The sequence below is a fragment of the Brachypodium distachyon genome, chromosome 2, assembly GCF_000005505.3.
Source record: "Brachypodium distachyon strain Bd21 chromosome 2, Brachypodium_distachyon_v3.0, whole genome shotgun sequence".
Taxonomy (NCBI): Eukaryota; Viridiplantae; Streptophyta; class Magnoliopsida; order Poales; family Poaceae; genus Brachypodium; species Brachypodium distachyon.
In genome coordinates this window covers 41,017,279-41,038,060 of record NC_016132.3, presented here as the reverse complement: position 1 = coordinate 41,038,060, position 20,782 = coordinate 41,017,279, and the positions used below count along the sequence as shown (strand labels likewise).

General features: G+C 43.0%; 1 protein-coding gene across 2 annotated transcripts; it reads left to right on the top strand.

The window, feature by feature from the left end:
• Window positions 1–3,382: 3,382 nt before the first annotated feature.
• Window positions 3,383–20,437, top strand: LOC100827475. Of its 2 annotated transcripts, XM_003569142.4 has the most exons (16): window positions 3,385–3,853; window positions 3,947–6,553; window positions 7,556–8,003; window positions 8,135–8,363; window positions 9,416–9,580; window positions 9,965–10,237; window positions 10,350–10,595; window positions 10,702–11,073; window positions 11,157–12,449; window positions 12,534–12,590; window positions 13,428–13,868; window positions 15,555–15,778; window positions 15,858–15,991; window positions 19,032–19,232; window positions 19,306–19,484; window positions 19,601–20,437. In XM_003569142.4, exons 1-16 carry the CDS (start codon window positions 3,508–3,510, stop codon window positions 19,712–19,714), a joined length of 7,329 nt encoding a protein of 2,442 aa, XP_003569190.3. In that variant the 5' UTR covers window positions 3,385–3,507; the 3' UTR covers window positions 19,715–20,437. The 2 variants fall into 2 exon arrangements, 1 of the variants encoding a protein (XP_003569190.3); XR_001406163.2 differs by lacking the exons at window positions 19,306–19,484; window positions 19,601–20,437 and having other exon boundaries at window positions 3,383–3,853; window positions 15,555–15,716; window positions 19,032–19,169.
• Window positions 20,438–20,782: the final 345 nt, after the last annotated feature.

The following is a 20,782-nucleotide window of genomic DNA, read 5'->3' as shown; positions in this document are numbered from 1 at the left end:
TGCTAAAGCAAAAATAGGACATCGTATTACTGCCATTTCCCTCTTCCATTTGCATAATCCTTCTCCCCTCCTCTTTCTTAAGCATTTGCTCTGCATCGCTCCACTCCTTCTCTCGTCTTTACTCTTGGCTCCACTACCACTGCGCCGTCACTTTACTCCTTTTATAATCACATCATCAATCTTTATTCCTTCTATCGAGTTAAGGATTGGTCGCTAAGATGTTGTATGTAATTTCATAGTGTGTCAGATGTGCTGTAAACAATATTCTATTTGAGTCATGACATGAAGTCCATACTTAATCACTCGTGGTAGATCTTCTCTTTCAGAGGTGATTTCCGGTCTTCCTGAACTTCTCTAGGCAATTTACATCTTGGATGCTCTTAAATGACTCTTGATTGTCTAGGTGGTGCCAGAGTAACAAATCTTCAGCGTTAGGCTAGGAGGGGATTCTTGTTTTAGGTTCAACTCAGCTCTAGAAAGCATTTGCTTCGGTTTTTTGTCCAAAGAAGCGCCCGAAATGGATGGGGTTTCAAGCACCTTATATGGCCCAATCCAAAAAAAACTAGTCATTGCAATGGGGTGTTCAAAATTCTAAAGCAACTCGATACACACCGAAGGGAAAATGCAATGTCGGTTGTTTTGACCTAGAACCTAGCTCGCTTAACTTCTTCGATCAACTTTGTATGAAACTGACCGAGTTTGAAGACTTTGGTCTAACATTGGACTCAAGTACTAAGCCCAAATTTTTCGACGGAGTCAAATTAGGCCCAAAAGTCCGACTTGAAGCAATTTCCCCCCTAAGCCGATCAAGTACCAAACTCACCCTAATTAGCTTCGTATCTTAGCACTTCTTAATAGTATGGCTTGTCCTAACTCAAAGTGAATCAAAACTTCATAGAAAAGAAATCTAGTACCTACACTTAGTCTTAATGCTTCGAAGCATTCATGTACACTTCAATTTTTAGGAGTCATCAATACTGGTTAAATTAAAACTCCACATGACTAAACATCTATGAAACACTTAGTAAAACATTAGTTGGGAAACTAGTTTTCATTAATCATCCATAACCCAACAGGGTCACTAGATGCACTTTCAGGTCCAAAACTGGAAAAGATGACTAAGCCCAATGAGCTAAAGAAAAGAAGAAGCCTTTTTTAGCCCATGAGGCTAGCAAAGTGGCCGGTTGTCATTTTCCAAAAATACCAAAATTGCAGGAAAACACCAAATTTTGAGAATTCTCCTAACAATCCCAAAAATCTTGCAAAAATACTAGAAAACATTATAGGAAAATCCTAAGAATTCTTGGAAAAACCCAAAAAATTCTAGGACAATTTTGAAAAATCCTAGGAAAAGCCTATAAATTCTTGGGAAATCCTAGAAAAATCTAGGAAAACCCTGGAAATTCTAGGAAGATCCTAGAAATTCAGGGAGAGTCACCGGAAAACCCTTGAAAATGTAGGAACACATCTGAACATTTATCGAGCTAACTTCAGACTTTTCGTCCGGTCCACAAGAGGTGGTGTGCATGGTGCATCTTTTTGTTTGAGAAATCTGTCGCTTCAAGTTTTTTTGTTTGTTTGAGAAAAAGCATTCCGTTGCTTCAAGTGAAAAGGATGAAAAGAAAGAAGTTGCCAAACATTTGCTTCGGTTTTCTAGCCTACGAGGAAGACGCGTATTTGGAGGTGGAATACGACCCTGGCGTGTTTGGAGGTGGAAGACGACCCTGGATACGCGTCTTCCTCGTAGGCAAGAAAACCTGTCGGGAACCCCGAAAAGGTTCTAGATTCGAGATTTCGGGAATAAGCGATCGGCCATTACTCAAAGGGAAGGGATGGGGTTTGGTGTCCGAAGGGTATCATACCCTCGCTACTCGGAAAGACGCATTCGGTCCGAGTTCGAGACGGCCGGAAGGATCTCTTGCTAAGTGGTCCTATTAACTTTGACAGTCAAAACTTTAAGTGCTACTCAACCATTTTAGTATTGTCGATTAGAATGTTGTGAACTCAGAAATCTCTTTGCACGGTAGTTGTCCGTTTCAGTTGTGAAAACTACTCTAAATCTTGATAAACTATTTCATACTCTGTTGCCTATTTACACCCTCGTTACAAGATTTCTTTTTGATCGGACGCCTTCTATTACAAGATAAGTAAGAGCATCTTCAGCCGCGCCTTCCATTGGCGTCTGAAGCGGACGATTTTTAGGCCTTTCGAGGGGGCGCCGCTGCAAAATTAATTTTAGGGATCCGCCGCTTCCCAGCCGCGCCCCCCAATACCAAATTGCCACCAAATTTTAACTCGGGGACATTTCATCAAACTCGGTGATGTACATTTCATTACACTGGGCCACGTTTCATTAATCTTGGCGAAATTTATACAAAATGTTAACAAACAACCTAAAACCTAGTTGTCGTTTCATTTCCTTCGCGGCCTCGTCCTCGCTCCACGCCATGATCTCGGGCTTCGTCATGGTGAGGCCGACGCGGCGCGCCTTCTTGGCTTCCTCCTCGCTGGCGCTCCGTCGCGCGCAGGCCTGGGAACTCCTCCTGGTCGTCGTCACGCTGGAACTCAAGTGCGAGGCGCTCGTACTCCGGCTCTGGCCTGACAAGCCAGAGGTGGCTGCGCGGCGGCGACGGTGCCTGACGCCCACGTGAGGATCCGGGCTCGTCCTTGATGTGCAGCGTCGGCGTGCGCGCCGCCGAGGAGGTGGGGCGGGAGGAGCAGTCGGAGGAGGATCCGCCGCTGGACCGTGCCAAGCAACTAGTGGTGCTGGTCGCCGGCGAAGCTAGGGTCTCCAGGAGGAGGTGGTTGTCGATGGCGCTGTGGTCTGAATGAGGATTGGCGGGCGGTGTGAACACGGCAAGATGCGCGTTGGGAGTACGGGGAGCGCGGCCTCGTGGCAACCTGCAGGTTTTGATCGGGCGGACCGCCATTAATCGCCTCGGGAGCCAAGGAGAAGCCAGTGAGAAATCAATAAGGACGATTAATGGTGGCTGACAGGACGGTTCTGCCGCAATAACGCGTGCCTCCGGTGCCCTTGCTCGCCTCCTTGTGGGTTGGGTTCGGTTTGAGGACGCCCGCTAATGCCGGCGCAAATTTTTTATTAGGCTTGGTTCGTTTTTGCACCGGCCGGCACCCGTAACTGGTTTGGTGCCGTTTAGGGCCGCCGAGTGGAGATGCTCTCTAGAGAGAACACAGTTTTTTTTTAGAGGAAATCACAATCGCAGATTTTGGTTTTTGAGAACTTTTTTTTAGAACGTACAATCGCAGACATGCTGGCATGCAGCCAGTGCCCAGTACGAACACAAGGAGTTTGTCAGCCATGGGCCGGCCCATCTAAGGCACCTAGTGACGCCTGGTGCGATGCTACTACCTTCGCTGGAGACAGGAGCACCCCGTGGACTGTTTCGGTCGCCGGCTGGAAAAAAAAATCCGGCCGCGCAACCGCTGAGGATCCAAACTCCACACCACCGCCACCAGCGCCGACGCGCATGCAGTAGCCGGCACAGGATGGGGGACGCACTGCCGCAGCTTCCGCTTGCCCTCCACCCGCCGCATCTGATCCCCCCGGCGCCCACCCCCGATCACCGCGCTTTATCCTTCCTCCCCGACCTCGGCGGCCTTCCCTGGGTCGCCTACGCCGCCGGCTCCCTCCTCGTCGTCTCCCACCTCCCTTCCCCTCCCCGTACCAGCGGAAGCTGCACTGCCGAGGACGAATCCCCATTCTTCCGCCAAGTCATCGACCTCCACGCCCCCGTGGCCGCCGTCGCCTGGTGCGGCCGCGGGGGAGGTGAGCTCGCCGCCGCGGCTGGCAACACTGTCTCTATCTTCCAGCCTGCGCCCTCGTCTTCCGCAGGTCCGTTCATCTGACTATTGTCCAGTTCTCGTCGTTAGCTAACTTATTAAGTGGTTGGCGCACGGCTCACTGTTTGGAGATTGGAACTGGTAGGTTCGTTCAGCTGGCTCCTGAGATGGGCCATCACCGAGACTTTCGCAGTCACGGCCGTCGCCTGGACGGGCTCCGGCGATGGCATTGTGGCGGTCGGTGGGGCTGTTTCCATGTGGGCCAGGGCGGAGTCCTCCTGGCAGCTCGCTTGGAGGTCCATCCCGGAGGTGCCACAGTCTCTCGCCTCCGCTACCCACTTTGTAGATGGCCCTGTCGTGGCCGCATCAGCTGCTGCTCCTGCCGCGGGCAATGTGCCTGTTCTGGTATTTCTGAATGATGCCAAATTGGGTCTGGAGAAAGCTGAGCTTCCACATCCACTGCCTGTCTCCATGATCCAGTGGAGACCTCGAGTTTTATGTGTCAACGATCCTTCTGAAGTGCGGAGAGAGATCCTCATGACTTGCTGCTTGGATGGAACTGCCCGGCTATGGGCTGAGGATGAGGTGATCAGGTCAAACAAGCAGCGTGCTTCGCACAGATCTTTCAGTGTTGTTGCAGTAATTGAGTTGAACAACGTTCTAAATGGAGTTCTTGGAGTTGATATAACTATGAGATGGGTGGTAGAAACGGGCAGTCTCATATTGCGAGACGAAGAAGGTAAGTTCAAGTTGTTTTCAGGCGATTCTGAGCAGAATCAGGTCGGCAAATGTGAGTGGCTAGTAAGCGTTGGTCCTGGGCATTCTTCCAACTTTTGGGCTGTTCATTGTCTTGATGATGTCTGTCCACCAAGGTACCCACGGATTACACTATGGAAACAGAGTAAACCAAAGGCTTGGGAGGAGCATGCTGTTAACCTGGGTCCCCGCAAACCTATATTATCATCAATTTTTGTTGATGCTATTATATCAAGAAGGATATGTTCTGGCCCACCTACAACATGCTCTTTGCTTCATTTGCTGCCTGACAATTCATTCATTTGGTCTTGCCTGTCTTTTGGTCTGTCATCAGTTTCTGGGAGTTATACTTCGAGTGATTCTTCTAAGAGTATTTCATGTTGTTCAACCAAAACTATTAATCAAGATGGACATAAGGGTACCATCATACAGGTGTCTGTCCATCCATATAGCTGCGAAATAGAGCTTGCTGTTTCTATGGATTCTAGCAGAATGCTATTTCTCTGGTCTCTTTCAACCTTATCAACTCTCATGCCAACCTTGCACGCACCTACTTATCCTTTATGGAAGCTCCTCCACAAATTTGATCTGTGTGACATTTCTGAAGATGTGCAGTACTCATGTCTGTCTTGGGCTCCTTCTGTTTTTCGTGATAACAGGTTTCTTGTCCTGGGAGGTGAAAATGGAGCCGATTGTTTTGTTTTCAGAATTCCAAAAGAAGGTGTTGTTTCACATCACAAGATGTTCACAATTCCTTTCCTTGTAGGGAGTAATGTAGAAGGGCCACCTGACAGCATTCATACCATACCTTTAGCTTCTAACTGCAACGACCCCTTTTTCAATAACAGCTTCCTATTAGTATGCATATGGCGGAAGGGCTTTCAAGCTTTTTCATGGAAAGTAGTCCTGCATTCAAAAAATCATCATCCAGAAGGAGGGTGTTTATGTGGTTTTTCTGCCAGCTCTCTTTCCACTGCAGATCAAAAGAGACATGTTACTTACATCCGCAGTGAAATGTTTTCAGCTGTCATTTATGAAGGTTCTTCGGTTTTCCCTGCTGGCCTGGATGGAGAATATCCTACCTGCATTTCTGTTATGTCGCTGAACAATACTGTATTACCTCTAAAACAGCAGGACCCTTCTGGATCTTCCCCAGGTTATCATATTGCTACCGGGTCCTCTGATGGCACTGTGAAACTTTGGAAGTTTTCTGGTGCAGATAACCCTTTGCAGACTGGAACAGAGAGCATCATCTGGGAACTAGTTGGCATGTTCGGTGCGCATCATGGACCAATTAGTGCAATTTCACTATCCAGATGTGGTAGAATTGCTACTGTCGGCAGAGATGTTCAGAAGAACAGTACCTCCATTCATATTTGGGAAGCAGTAAAACTTATGCGAGATGGGTGTTTTCTCCTTGAAGATGCACTAATGATTCAAAGCCCTGTTGTTGGTTTAAATTGGCTATCTTTAGGTGATGGTAGAATTTTACTTGCAGTCTATTTTCTTCACGAGTTGCATATATACTCCCATAAGCACCCTTCCTTTCAGAATGTGCTGCACAGTGCAAATTTGAAAGATAAACATCTTTGGAGCTGTATTACAGTAGCCCATTCTCATCATGGTGTTGCTGGCTTCCATTGGGGGCCAAGGGCGACAATTGTGCTTGTTCATAAGAATCATCTTTCACTCTTCAGTTCATGGTTAGTAAGAGGAGGAAATGAACATATTACCCAAAAAGGCGTTTGTTCTGCTACAAATGTGCATAAAGAGTTGCCATGTACTGTGCATTTTAATGAAACTATCTTTGATACATTTGGGTTGTCAGAAAATTACAGCAACATAGATACCATTGAGAACAACAGCACACTGCTATTAGACCAACACAATAACCATTGTTCTAATCGTTTGTGGAGCTTGTTGGATATATCTGCTAGACTGAGTGGACCTTTGCTATCATATCATCCAAGAGCACTTATCCAATCTCTTTACTCAGGTGGCTACTATTCTGAGTTTACCCTCAAATGTTTTTATCTGGATTCTGCATTTATTGCACAAGGCCTTGCTAATTTAACCATTATGGCTTCTGTTTTTAACTATCCCGTGAGAGCGAGATTGAAGCAAAAATATGCTACTCCCTCCGATCCGTATCTGGAGAAAGCTGCGACAAGTAATATGGATCGGAGGGAGTACATGTTTTTATGCTCACTGTGCCTAAAAGGTTTCAAGCTGTTAAAGTTGACTACAGTTCATTTTTGTTTAGGCCCATTGAATGTGCTATGCTGTTCTATGCAGAATCTAGTTAATCAAGAGAATCATCACCATTTGTAATAAAATACTCCTGTAAGGCTCGTATAGATGGTTGCACATTAGTTCTATACTGAAACGATAAAATAAAACAGCACATGAATAGCCACATGGTTCCCTGAAATGCCTGTTTCCTAACAGTGTTTGAACCTTTCCATCTACAAATCTATTTGAATAGCATTTATAATATTGTGATAAAATGATGCCATTAACGACACTACTGAAATCTGTATAACACCGCTTGAGTGAATTTATGTTTTATTTTTTTTATAATTTCAGCATTTTATGTTATGTATTTACTATTTAGTGTAATGCAAATTAGATCTATCTAGCTAAACTTTTGACAGTCTTATTTCAAATTTTAAGCGGTCAAATTGAAAAGGATAAGGTATGTATTATATTGTGGTAAATATTCTTCGGCTCTCCTTAGTTTGCCATGCTTTGAGCTACGCATTCTTCAAACTGGGGTTGTAACTAGCTGCTAAATACTAAAGTAACAAACATGATGGTTAATTTTGCAGGCGCTAGCTCATTGCATATTCTGTCAATGATTTTCCCTGGTAGAAGTCCAAGTTTATCATTGATTTCTTTTCACAGTATTGTCACTTGTCAGCAACTTTGCATAATTTTTCTTTTTCCACAAAACCACAACATAATGTGTAATTAACTCTTTATTGTTGTTTGTGCATAGGTGAATGGAAACGCGCATATGACATTCTGCAGCATCTTGTTCAATCCATGAAAGCAAGTAAAATGCTAAACACTATGGTGGAGTGCACTTCATGCAGTAAATCATGCCATGATATCCCTGAATTTCCTTTGTCACAGTACTTTACAGATACACCATCAAGTGACATTTCTAACAAAGGGTTACCGTGGGGTGACAATAAAATTAGCACAACATTTAATTTGATGTCACCATCAATTTCATTTTCTTACATGGAGAGTGATTTAGGTGTCACTACTTCCAGTGCATCTCACATGCCAGAGATAAATCAGCTCCTTGATAAGGACTTCGGCATATTTGCAATAAGTGACAGTGAGAAAATACAGATACTTGCAGTTTCTGATCTTTTGGGTGAAATTACTGATCAGAAGCGTGCTTCTCCCTATAAAAGCCTTGATGAAGCAGGACGAAGGTACAATAACGCTTTTTAACACGTAATTTTTTGTTTTGTATTACTACATCTAGAGATAATATTATGCTACCCCCATTGTTCTCATTTCTGTTGTAAAATCTACATTAATTGATGATTGTATTTCTCTTAAGGTTCTGGATTGCTGTGCAGTTCCAACGCCTGTATCTGCTTAGGAGATCTGGAGATTCATCTAGTGCTGAAGGGTGCCATGTTGATTCAGTCTCCATTTCATGGGCCTTCCAATCTGATTGTCAGGATGATCTTCTCAATTATGTTCTTCCAGCAGAATCAACTTGGTCGGAGATGCGAAACCTTGGTATAGGATTATGGTATACCAATGTGTCCCAGCTAAGGACCAGGGTATGGAAATACCTTTCTCAACAACCAGATGCTTCAGAACTAGTATTTGTGTTCTCATAAGTTTTACTAACAGCAAATGTCATAGTTGACTAACAAGGCCATGATGAATGATATAAAATTTGCGGTCAATATATCACTTTGTCAGCCAGTCCTCCTTCCACATCCCTAAAAACTAATGACACTAAACAATACTGTAACTTTTATACGATGAACCTAAACACAATAAGAAAGGTACTAAATTTGTAATAAGAATGGAGTATCACGCTTGTCACAATGAAGCTCAACCGACCATTGCTTCGGGGCCGAGGGCATGGTGTAGGTCGACCATGACCGCGGAGAGGTGTGGCAGGTGCCTGGAGGAGCTCAACTTGGGGTGTCAAATGGTTGAGCCTGGCGCTGATGTTAACTTGATGTGCTGGGACAATATGTCAGTTACAAAGCATGGTTATTCAGCTAGAGCTGATTGCAGTAACAAAGTTTGAGTTAACATATTTCTTCTTTTGACCACTAGTATCCTGCACTTGATGGTTCCCTCTAAATGATTTTCAGTTCTTTTATTTTGAGCTTAATGATTTTCAGTTCTGTAGTTTACATTTGAACCCACATGCTCTTTTTGTGTAAGGAAATAAATTTGGCACATTAACTATAAGAAGTCTAATGTTCTCCACTGCTGAAACCACTTTTGTCGTTGTTGTGTACTCCCTCCATTCCAAAATACACCTCATATAGATTTGTGCACTTGGACCAAGGCAACTCTTGTTTCTAGTGCCTGACCACTCATATTGGGTTAATAATAAATGGATGTGAGTAGTTATTGGCCGGATGCGGGTACCAAGAGAAAAATTAGGTGTATTGTGGAACAAATGAGAAAAATCTATACGTGTTGTATTGTGGAATGGAGGGAGTAGTATTTTCAGACTCTAGGAATTAAATACTAATGAATCTTCTGTCCATCTTTTTTGACCCTATATATGGACATCATAACAATGTTGTTTACATTTTCTGTTATCTGGATAATTATTTGTGCTTATTATATATGTCTGAAATTGTAGATGGAAAAGTTGGCAAGGTTGCAGTATCTTAAAAGCAAGGATCCCAAGGATTGTGCTCTGCTCTATATAGCATTAAACAGAATAAAAGTGTTAGTTGGCCTATTCAAGGTTAGCAGAAATGAAAAGGATAAACGTCTCTACGAGTTTCTCTGTAGAAACTTTGAGGTAAGTCAGTTTGTACAACGGTGATTCATTTCTTTTACTGCTTCAGCTATGTGGTTATGCTTAGTAACTGTATCATGTACACAATCTATTAATGCTGTAGTTGCAGATGTGAACGTACTCATACTGAAGTCCTCCAGAAAGTAATAGTTGCTAGTTCTGATATCTCTTTGTTAGAACTTTTTAACTTGCTAGTTCTGACATCTCAAGTAAGCAGTTTTTGCTACACTTCATATCTTTATCACTATACTGGCAGTGCCATCTTTTTTAAGAGTAATGCAGATAGAACATGACTCATGGAAGTTTATGCATTTTACACTAATGCTTTGTGTTGAGAAGTATATCATTAGCTCATTTCATCATACTTATACTGGTAAATCTATCTAGGAAGAAAAAAACAAAGCCGCTGCTCTTAAAAATGCGTATGTATTACTGGGAAGGCACCAATGGGAGCTTGCTATAGCATTTTTCCTGCTTGGAGGTGATACTTCCTCAGCCATCAATGTTTGTGCGAAGAACCTTCAAGATGAACAGCTTGCTATTGTAATTTGTCGGCTTGTTGAGGGATCTGGAGGGCCCTTGGAGCGTAACCTCATTTCGAATGTGCTGCTCCCTGGTGCAGCTGAGAAAGGAGACCACTGGCTTTCAAGCCTGCTTGAAGTAATAAATATCTTCCTTTTTCTTTGTTTTTCTGCTTTGAAAACAAAATAGTTTATAATAAGTCCAGAATATATCCTTAAGCTTGTTGATGAAATTTCATCTAAATATCCAGTGGATGCTAGGGAACTATTCTCAGTCAGTCAAAAAATTATTTGGCTTCCATCCCAAGATACTGTTTGATGAATCCAACACTCTTGGTGGTCAAAATGTGTTTGCAGACCCAGAATTGGGTCAGTATTGTGCAATCCTTGCAACGAAAAATACTTTCAGAAACTGTGTTGGTGAAGCTCCATCTGCAAAGTTGTCTAAGCTTTCATTTGCAATCGCTGCATGTGCCTTAAACAAATGTGGACTACCTGTAAGTATAATCTCTTAGCCGCTGAACTTTTCTCGCTGTTGATACTTGCACATTAGTTCTTCTGTTTTGCATTATTCTTAATATTGTTCTCTTTCTCGCTTATTAGCTTGAAGCACTTGAGTACCTGTCTTCTAAATCAAGCATAGATGACAAGGAGAGCACCGGCTCACCATATTGTGAAGATGACAAGATTCTTGATGGAATACTAAACCCTTTCAATGCTTCTTCTAATTGGCTTTCAGCATCTGTCATTAGCGATCTTGAATCAAACCTCAAAGTAACCATGGCTTCAAAATATTTGTCACGCATGCTGAGAAATCACTCTCTCTGTTCGAAATGCAGTCTACCTTTAACGAAAGATAAGTTCCTTAAAGAGCCCAACAGTCATGCCATTGAAGAACTTACACGTGATGTTACTGCTGCAATATCAATATTTGGTAAAAGATTCTCGCTCCAATTTTCTGATATAGCTGAGAAGGTATAGCAGCTTCTTTTATTTTGTTCTTTGGACTGAAATCTTCATACAAACCATCCTAAATTCCACAATATGTTACATTGCAGATCCTTACCTTCTCTTGTAACGATGGTTTATTATTTCTTGCCTATGTTCTGTTAGTGGGTAGTAGATCACCATATGGTGGAACTGATAGTCATGGTCTTGAAGGTTGCAATCTCCGTCCGATCGACTATCTGTTCTTGGTGTCATGCAAGGAGAGTTTTAATTTTCTCACTCGATATGTTGTCTCCTGCTGTTTCATGTGTTCTGTTCTTAATGTGGAATTCACCAATATTACCACATGCACACCTACGGAGAACAAGAAATACATTATCGCAACTTTATCACATTTCCTGAGCACTAGCAGGCTTCTCCTGAAACATGACTACAGTAGAACTTCTGCTCTGGAGAACACATCTATATCTACTGTGATGGATCTCCTTGAGTACAGCATAGAGTTCTCTTTTTCTTGGCTATGTCGTGACATAAAGGCATTAATTATAATGATCAATCCAGTGTTAGGTGCATCTGTCAATGAAGAGTCCTTTCAAGCACTATTAGATCGGTTGATGCAAGCTGCACACTGGAAAAGTCATGGTATATCGATTAACACAGAGCGGATAATGCCAAATGGTTCATTGGACAAGAGACAACAAGAAAGTGAGGATTCAAGTCTCTCAATTTATGAAAAGTGGCATTTGATAGATTCTTCCTTGTGGATTGCATTGTCATCCTTCATGAAACATCATTTAACAGAGTTCATTGGGAAAGAGTCACTTAAACTTGAAGCTAGCACAACTTCAGTTGCTGCAAATTTTGTTATTGATTCCCTGAATTTTGTATCATCTTCACTAGTAAAACTGCATGCATCATTTTTCAGACAGAAATCAGCGAAGAATTTACATCCGAGTGTGCTTTTCTGGTTAGAATATATGTCGTGTCAGCCAAGGTCCAACAGGACTAGCTGCGAATATATCGTTCAGCATGCAAATACTGAGAACATGGATGTGTTGTTTAATGTTTTGTGGGACATATCTGCTAACCCTGTGGATATTTGTACTGCTTTTGTGACTGAAGAAGTGAATTCCTTTCCGCTAAACAGCAGAAAGCCCAGCAGATCTTGGAGGGATATGGTCAGAAGTACAAAAGCCGAGTGTGGAAACAATTTTTCTGAAAGAAATGGAGGAGAAACTAAATGCAGTGTTAGCTCCAAGAACAATGATAAAGAACAGGGATTTATTGACAAGGTTTCTCCTGACGTTGAAACCTCTGTTGAACCTAAAAGGAAATACCTGATTGAACAAAATGACTTTCAGAGCCCAAGGGAACTTCTTAGGAGAAATGGGGAACTTCTTGAGGTATTTACTACTGGTCTATTGACCTTAGGAACTCATCTTTGCTTCTCTTTCTTGTACTGTATTTTAATCTTTTGCATGATGCAGGCAATATGTCTCAATTCAATCAATGAGCAACATGCTGCTATTGCTACCAACCGAAAGGTATTTTTTCTTTGTTTTAACCAAACTAGGAGGTTTATTCATTTCACTTTATAAGGACTAGAAATTCATACAGGTTGATATATCAGGTGAAAACATCTATTCAGCGAGAACTTGAAAACTTACAATCCTAGGACCATTAGATCTCAAATAAACGGATAAGATGAAAGGTGGAACCTCTAATTAATTAAACTCATTTTATGAGAATCCTTACGTGATTAGAGGTCTAATTTTTTTCCATAAAATTATTTAAGTGATTAGAGGCTCCACCTTTCATCGGATCCATTTATTTGAGATCTAATGGCTAGGATTAAAAGTTTTCAGGTTTTCACTGAATAGAGGTTTTCATCTGATACATTCCCTTCATACAGAGGACACTGAAAGCTGGTTCTCAATGAATTTTTTCTTTATCTCTCTGATCTTTTTAGACTGCACTGGATGAATATACTTTGGTATATTTAATATGAAATGCCTATTAGAAAAAATCATTGGATAAAATATAATTGGGCTGGCCTAGCCAACAAGAAAAAGCTATTACTGAGTTACGATTTATGAAGTTTGAATTGCATATTAGAGGCAGTATACTTGCTTCTTGAAACGAGCAACTTTGTACATAGGTCGAGTTAAACACATGTTGCGGTTTCTCACGTAGACAACTTTGTTGTGTTAAACATAAATTTTCCAACTCGTTGCAAAAGCGTGTTGCAAGTGTCGCAACTGGTCCCAGGGGTCTAGGCGCTGTTGCTTTGTAATGTTGTATGTGAGCTGTTTGTCTGCTTAAGACGTATCTAGTCACACTGCTGCATCATTAATGTTTTACTAACTAAGGTCATATTGTAGGGTCTTGTTTTCTTCAATTGGTATGACAAGCAACAGGGCAAGAAACCGGCAGAGTATATTTGGTCAGGATCTGATTGGCCATCAGATGGTTGGGCTTGTTCTGAATCTACGCCTACCACTACACCTACTTCAGCTTTTATTTCACCTAGTGTTGGTCTTAGCAGAAGAAGAGGATCACATCTTGGTTCAGATGGAGCAACTATTGGTTTAGGTTCTTTAGCAAAACCTGGAAGAGACTTAACTGGTGGTGGAGCATTTGGAATTCCAGGCTATGCTGGTATTGGGGCCTCTGGGTTTGGGTGGGGTGAACCTGACGAATTTGAGGATTTCATTGATCCTCCAGCAACACTTGAGAACATCCATTCAAGAGCACTATCGCGGCATCCCTCTTTGCCTTTGTTGCTAGTTGGGTCAAGCAATACACATGTGTATTTATGGGAGGTAAATATTCCTTGACAGAATTTGTGTGAAATTGTCAGTTAAATAATGTTTGATTGGTCATTATGTGTCAACATCTCTGTCTATTGATGCTTGGTTTTACGAAGTCAGCAGAGATAGTTCTGCTCCCTCTTTGCTTCCTTCTAGTCATTTGTTCACAGATAATCAGCATGTTTGTACCTCCTTTTCTGTTATATAACTTGAATGTTATGTGCTAAGGATCATGAGTGTTGTGAGGAAATATACAACTTGATCTATTGCCAAGGCTCTAGGCCAAACAAGATCCTCATTGGGTTACTCTTTTGTCCATTGACGCCCATATGGACAAATGGGAAGAGTTTCGGGGCTTCCCTTGGAGATGCCCTGAGGTAGAAGAAACCTCAATCCCAAGGAAGAGGTCCAAGATCAGACAAAAACTGCTACTAAGATGAGCCTTCACAAAGGCAATGTACTCAGAGTCATCTCCGGTGATAAGCATGCCATCAAAGTACAGAAGAAGAGTCCGACCACGGCAGCTGTGATCACAAAGCACTCAAAACAGGCATGCGGGGCCTGCTTAAGATCATAAAGGCAGCGACGATAGATGACACACACCATGCCGCCAGGAATAGAATACCCATGTGGTGGATGCATGTAGACTTCCTCACGCAACTCACCATTAAGAAAGGCATTTTTCATGTCAAGCTGAGAGACAGACAAATGGCGAACAGAGGCCACTGCAAAAGGAGTACGTACGGTGGTCATGTGAGCCACGGGAGCAAACGTCTCGTCATTGTCACGACCATGCTCTTGCTAAAACCCATGTGCCACAAGACGATCCTTGTAACTCTCAAGAGAACCATCAGAGCGCGACTTAACCTTATAGACCCACTTGCAAGTGATAGGAAGAACATGTGGAGGGAGAGAAACAAGATCCCATCTGCCTGTGCGCTCAAGGGCATCAAGCTCCTTGGCCATTCGTGCTGCCATTCCTCATGAACAACAACAGCCATCATGGTTGGTGGTCGGCTCATAAAGAACTGCCCCATGAAACCATACCAGTCAATTTGATAGTATTCCAAGGTTCTAGGCCAAATATATACAAGTACATGGAGATAGACTAGGAAACCTAAATAGAAAGTAAATACAACCTAGTCCTAGTACAATACGGGTATATCTCTATAACAAGAGTAAAGAGCGAACGCAACTCAGAATGGTCGTTCAAATGACTAGATCCATATTATCTTGGAGACATAACGCACAACTAATGGCATGATAAAGATTTTGTTGAGATTGCTTTTTTGTTTTTTACATGTGTATGCGACAGTGCAGCACCAAAGAAGACAGTTTGCCCCAACTTTTTTTACTTGTAAATTTTAGGTACAAATGCTGGTTCTATCTTTTCCCATCATTTTTTAGTGCAAACTGTCCGCTTTGGTGCTATCCTGCTAACCGTTCTGATTTGGCAAGCACATAAATGATAAATTTGAAGAAAACTCAAATATATGGCGGTGGTAGTGCTCAATGCAATCTACAATTTTGAGCCCAAATTCAATCGGTTTTTATAAGAAATAAACGGTAGACTTTGCTGAATCATTAGATATTTCACTATTTTGTTGGGTCAATCGTAATTCATGGCCTGTAAGGTGCTTTGAACTAGATTTTCTCCTGTGTTTTATCCACTGATTTTTTGTGCTTTCATTTTTACAGTTTGGTAAAGATAGTGCAAGGGCTACATATGGTGTTCTCCCTGCCGCTAATGTTCCACCACCTTATGCACTTGCTTCCATATCAGCTGTTCAATTTGATCATTATGGGCAGCGGTTTGCCACTGCTGCATTGGACGGTACAATTTCTACATGGCAAGTTGAGGTGGGTGGAAGAAGCAATGTCCATCCTACGGAGTCATCCCTATGCTTTAACAGCCATGCCTCGTATGTGGACTGAACTTGTAATAATCCTACTGTTTGATACAGTTATCCCGAACTTATTGGTTTGTTTTATTGATCACAGGGATGTTGCATATGTTGATGCAAGCGGATCCGTTCTTGCTGCAGCTGGATGCAATTCAAATGGTGCAAATGCTGTTATCTGGGATATGCTAGCTCCACCAGCCACATGTCAAAATTCTATTGTGTGTCATGAAGGTATTTAACTGAAAAATCCATTCTGGCTTTCTACTTGGAATACTAGTATGTATAACAGTACAAAGTGTTGAAGTTAAATTTCCCAATAGTCTACTACAGAACAAATATCTAGAAATGACCAATTTATAAAAGAATTCTTTATAAAATTGCAAAGATGTAAGAAGTACTGCTGAATGGGACAGTATTAATTTTTTTATCAAACACAAGCCAAAATCTATGTCAATTTGCATTAGAAGAGAAGGCCGAGAAGGCACAAAAGTACATAAAGCCACCAAGCGTGATGGCGACAAAAAACCGACAGGAAAAAGAAGCAATTCCAAGCTATCCTGTAAGCAAGAACTAAGGCTGAGGAGCTAGGATTTCAGGTGGTCTGGCATGCATTGGCAGTCAACACTCCGGCCAGCTTCCAGAGACCGGCCTCGCTTAGAATCTCGTTGCTGCCGCACGGCCTCAGATACGCATTGCGCAGGCGCCATATTTGCCAGTCAGTATGATCGGTGACTGTACCCTGTCGGCTTTATTGTGTGGTCTGTGGCATTCACAAGCCAACCATTGAGCTCCTTGTTTGCCTCAGGGGTGATGGCCTGCAAGTCATACACCTCAAGCACTCTGAACCAAACTTGAGAAAACACAGCTGTGACCTGTGAGCAGACCGGAGATGGTCTGATCGGCCTGGTCGCACAAGGGCCAAGCATCAGGGTGCTGGAGCCCACACTGTGGCAGTCAGTCTGCTGTTCAGCACATGTTTGCAGCTAACCAGACAAACACTTTCTTTAAGCAGCATCCAGCACTGCCAGTTTTGCTGCCACAGAGGCACTTCTACCTTCACCACGAATGATGCCTGGTAAGCAGATTTGGCGGAATATGTACCGGGCTCTGTCCGACGCCAGATGATGTTGTCGAGGCGAGGTGAACCTGACTGTTGAACTTGCACAAATGGAGATACTCAATAATCCCATGTGCATTTAACGCGCCCCTGATGTCGCGGGCCCTACGTTCCTGATGTCCTGCCCCTGCTCTGACAGCTGCCTGGACCGGAGGCACAAGATCAGCAATGGATTGACCATAGATCCATCTAAAATCTTTTGCACTTGTCATTGCCATGATCAACTTGGTTAATGTGTCTTGCCACTGGGTGCACATATGTGGCATGACTGTTACGGGCTGAAGGATGGTGCCTGTCTGCCTGAACCCACCATGAGACGCACATGAGCGGGGCAAGGGGGGCTCGCTCTCAGCTGCTGCTGAAGGAAAGAGCCCCAATCCGACCAGATGGTACTCACGAAGGACTGCGTTGACGAGCTCGGCTCTAACTCTCCAAGGAGCCAGTCAATGTGGCCAGTCAGTGCTGCTTGGAGGTTGACTGCGAATCAGGGGGTACATTCCCGCCAGCAGAGCCGTAACAAAGGGGGACGACTATTGTGCGCGTCTCAAGATCGGTGAGAGGGCTCTGGCGCGTGGTGAGTGGTTTGCTATTGTGAGAGAGAGTGAGCTAATGAAGACAGTACTAGCATCATGTTGTGGACCTGCAGTTGAAGCGTAATAAGTGTCAGGATACCAGGTAGTATAGTTTTATTGTTGGCGGTAATGTATCGTAGGATCATATCACAGTATTCAGCCCATCACTACATGCAACAGTGGTGGAGCCAGCATTTCTAGCTTGTATGTGAAACTATTTTTTTTCATATTCAATAAAAGATGTAAAGAATAGCAACAACAAAATTCACTTTGTTTTGTTAGCAACAATGGCAGATAATTTAGAAAAATTATGATAACATAATGAGAATTAGGATTGACCTGCAAGAATCAGGTGCAGCAGAACATGATTAATCATGCAGCAGCGTCAGCTCTGCTCTTCAGTAATTGAACCCAAGTTGCTGTTCCATAGTGACCAAGCTGTGCCGCACTGGTAGGTTGTTGCAACATGGGCACATGACAGCTCTACAGATCAAAGTCTGCATATTAAAATTAGAAATAAGTCCATTTTACCCCCCTCAACTAATCAATAAGTCCAAGAAACACCCTAAACTATGAAACCGGGTATTTAACCCCCCCGAACTATCAAAACCGGGCACCCGACCCCCCCTTTGCCTCTTTCCTGCTGGTCTGGGCGGTTTTGACCATGTTGACCGCCACGCTGGCAACAAGTGTCTGTCCCGAGCCCTCCTAACCCCGTGCCCAGACCTCTATCTCTCTTCTCAAATTCCAAATCGGGAACCCTAGCTCTGGCGTCGGCGGGGGCTGAACGACGCAGGCCTTGTGGAGGCGGACACTGGGCGTTGGGGCGGCTGCTAATCGACTGCTGGAACCTGCGCCCGCCCCTCTTCTTCCTCCCCGACGCCGGCGGCTGCTGCTCGGTGAGTTCATCTGCTTTTTTTTTTCATTTTTTCCCCTCTCCTTCTGCTCCTCTGCTCGATGCTTAGCTTGCTGCATTTGCTTCTGTTCTTACAGAGCAATGGAGGATGACCTAGACTGCAACTAGAATTGCAAACAGATTTGAGAAGATGATTAAGGCTAAAAATCAGAAGGGAAACCAGCGGAGGAAAAGAGAAGGAAAACCGAATCGAATAACGGCTAACTCTGGTCACGGGAGCTAAAGAACAGAAGAGAGTGAGAGAGAAGACAGAGACGGGAGAGAGAAAGTCTGGGCAGATGGGCTCGGGACAGCCACTTGGGGTTAAATACCCGGTTTCATAGTTTAGGGTGTTTTTTGGACTTCTCGATTAGTTGAGGGGGGTAAAATGGACTTATTTCTTAAAATTATAATTTGATCATGTATTAAAACAAAACAAAAAATCTTCTGCACTACTCTCGCAAAGATGGAGTTGTTGTTCATGTTTTGAGATTATGTCTACAACAAAACTGAAATATGTTTATCTCGTAAGTTTATAGTTAATAAGGCCTGTATCTGTTGAGTTGCAGGCCTTTGCATATATCCATAGCAAGTTAAATTTCACTGTAATTGCTACATTCCTCTGTCACCTCATCATATTCTATATAGAATATAGAAGGTTGGCTGACCATCGATTTCATCCTGTAGGAGGAGCTCGTTCTCTTTCTGTGTTTGATAATGATTTAGGCTGTGGATCCATCTCACCGCTGATTGTAACTGGTGGGAAAAGTGGAGATGTGGCATTGCATGATTTCCGGTTTATTTCTACTGGAAAGAGTAAGCATCACAGAACTTCTGTTGGTGGTAGCTACAGTGGGATGATTTGGCATATACCAAAGGCTCATTTAGGTAAGTTCCAACGTTCCCATGGTACTCAATTCTGAAGTTGGTTCTCTGTCTGATTGCTTGTTTTACATCTCAGGAACTGTCACCAGTGTATCAACCATTCCGAATACCACCTTGTTCTTAACTGGAAGCAAAGATGGAGATGTGAAGCTTTGGGATGCTAAAAATTCCCAGTTGGTCTTCCACTGGCAAAAGATGCATGAGCGGCATACCTTTTTTCAACCAACATCCAGGGGCTTTGGTGGTGTTGTTAGGGTATGCCATATTAAATAGAGCATATATATAATCTTAACAATCTCGTTGACTTTTGTAGTTTTGTTCATGTTGTGACATAATTTAATTTTATTAATACATCTACATGTTGATTGCAGGCTGCCGTAACAGATATCCATGTCTTATCTAATGGTTTTGTTTCATGTGGTGGGGATGGCTCCGTGAAGCTAGTGCAGGTAAAGAATGATTTTGCTGCAATACATCAGCATTAGAACAGGCAAGATAGGGCATGCGGGCTAGGCATGGTTTTTGTTGTGTTGAAAGTGCTTGTTGGTTCAATCTCATGCTGCATTGTTTGTTCCGTGAGATGTCCTACTCTTGTAAAGGATGACAGAGCAAGGATTGGACCATAATGTAAGAGCTGGCAAAATCTTAACAGTCTAATGGGGACTATTACGTATCTCAAGTTTGTATACAGAGGAGTCCTGTACCTGCTTGGATGGAAGACATGGCAGCCAGCCTTATTGTAGTGGGTTACTTTGGTGTTTGTTTTTCTAGCCGGTACTCTTTATACTTTGCACCATAGCACCAGACAGTGCAAACAGAATTCTATGTACACAAGGCAGCATGGGCGTCTTGATTTGTTGACCAGGATGGACACTCTAGAAGGAAAGCACAGAAGGAAGGATGTAAAGTTGGAAAGGTAGAAGTAGGGTGACATCAAACTACAATTTTTTTTATGGGTTTGTCACCATTTTCGGAAGTAGGGTGACATCCAACTACAATTTTTTTGATAGGTTGTTTGTTCGCCCAATACAGAAGTGCTTAATACTCTAGCTGATTCATGCTATACCGCCATGTGGCACCTGGACTTCAGGTCTACTCTGGACGTTTATGTATATGACTGATACTTCTGTTTTCTTTTTGTTTTTTGTTTTTTTGCTGTGGAATCGTATGATCTAATGTCACAGGCACCTGATCCAATTATTGTTTAATTGTGTCTGGTGTTTTTCTTGAACACGCCAAACGGCGTGTCATTTTTATTAAGAAGAAGGCATAAGAAGCGCAAGTACAAACAGGCAACAAAGGAGCCCAAGGGGACTCAAAAAGAAAAAGAAAGAGAAAGAAAAGAACAAGGAACAAAACTATAAGGGGGGCTCAAAAGAGGCAAAGTCAGGGGGGCGGGCGTGAAGAGGGAGGTGGTCAAGATGGCGCGCACCCGCGGCCCGTCACAAGTCTGCCTCCACAAATATCTCCTCGACAGGACGAGCCGCACACGGAGAGGCGCCCTCGAAGATGCAAGCGTTCCGCAGCTTCCAGACTCGCCAAAGAGAGAGGTT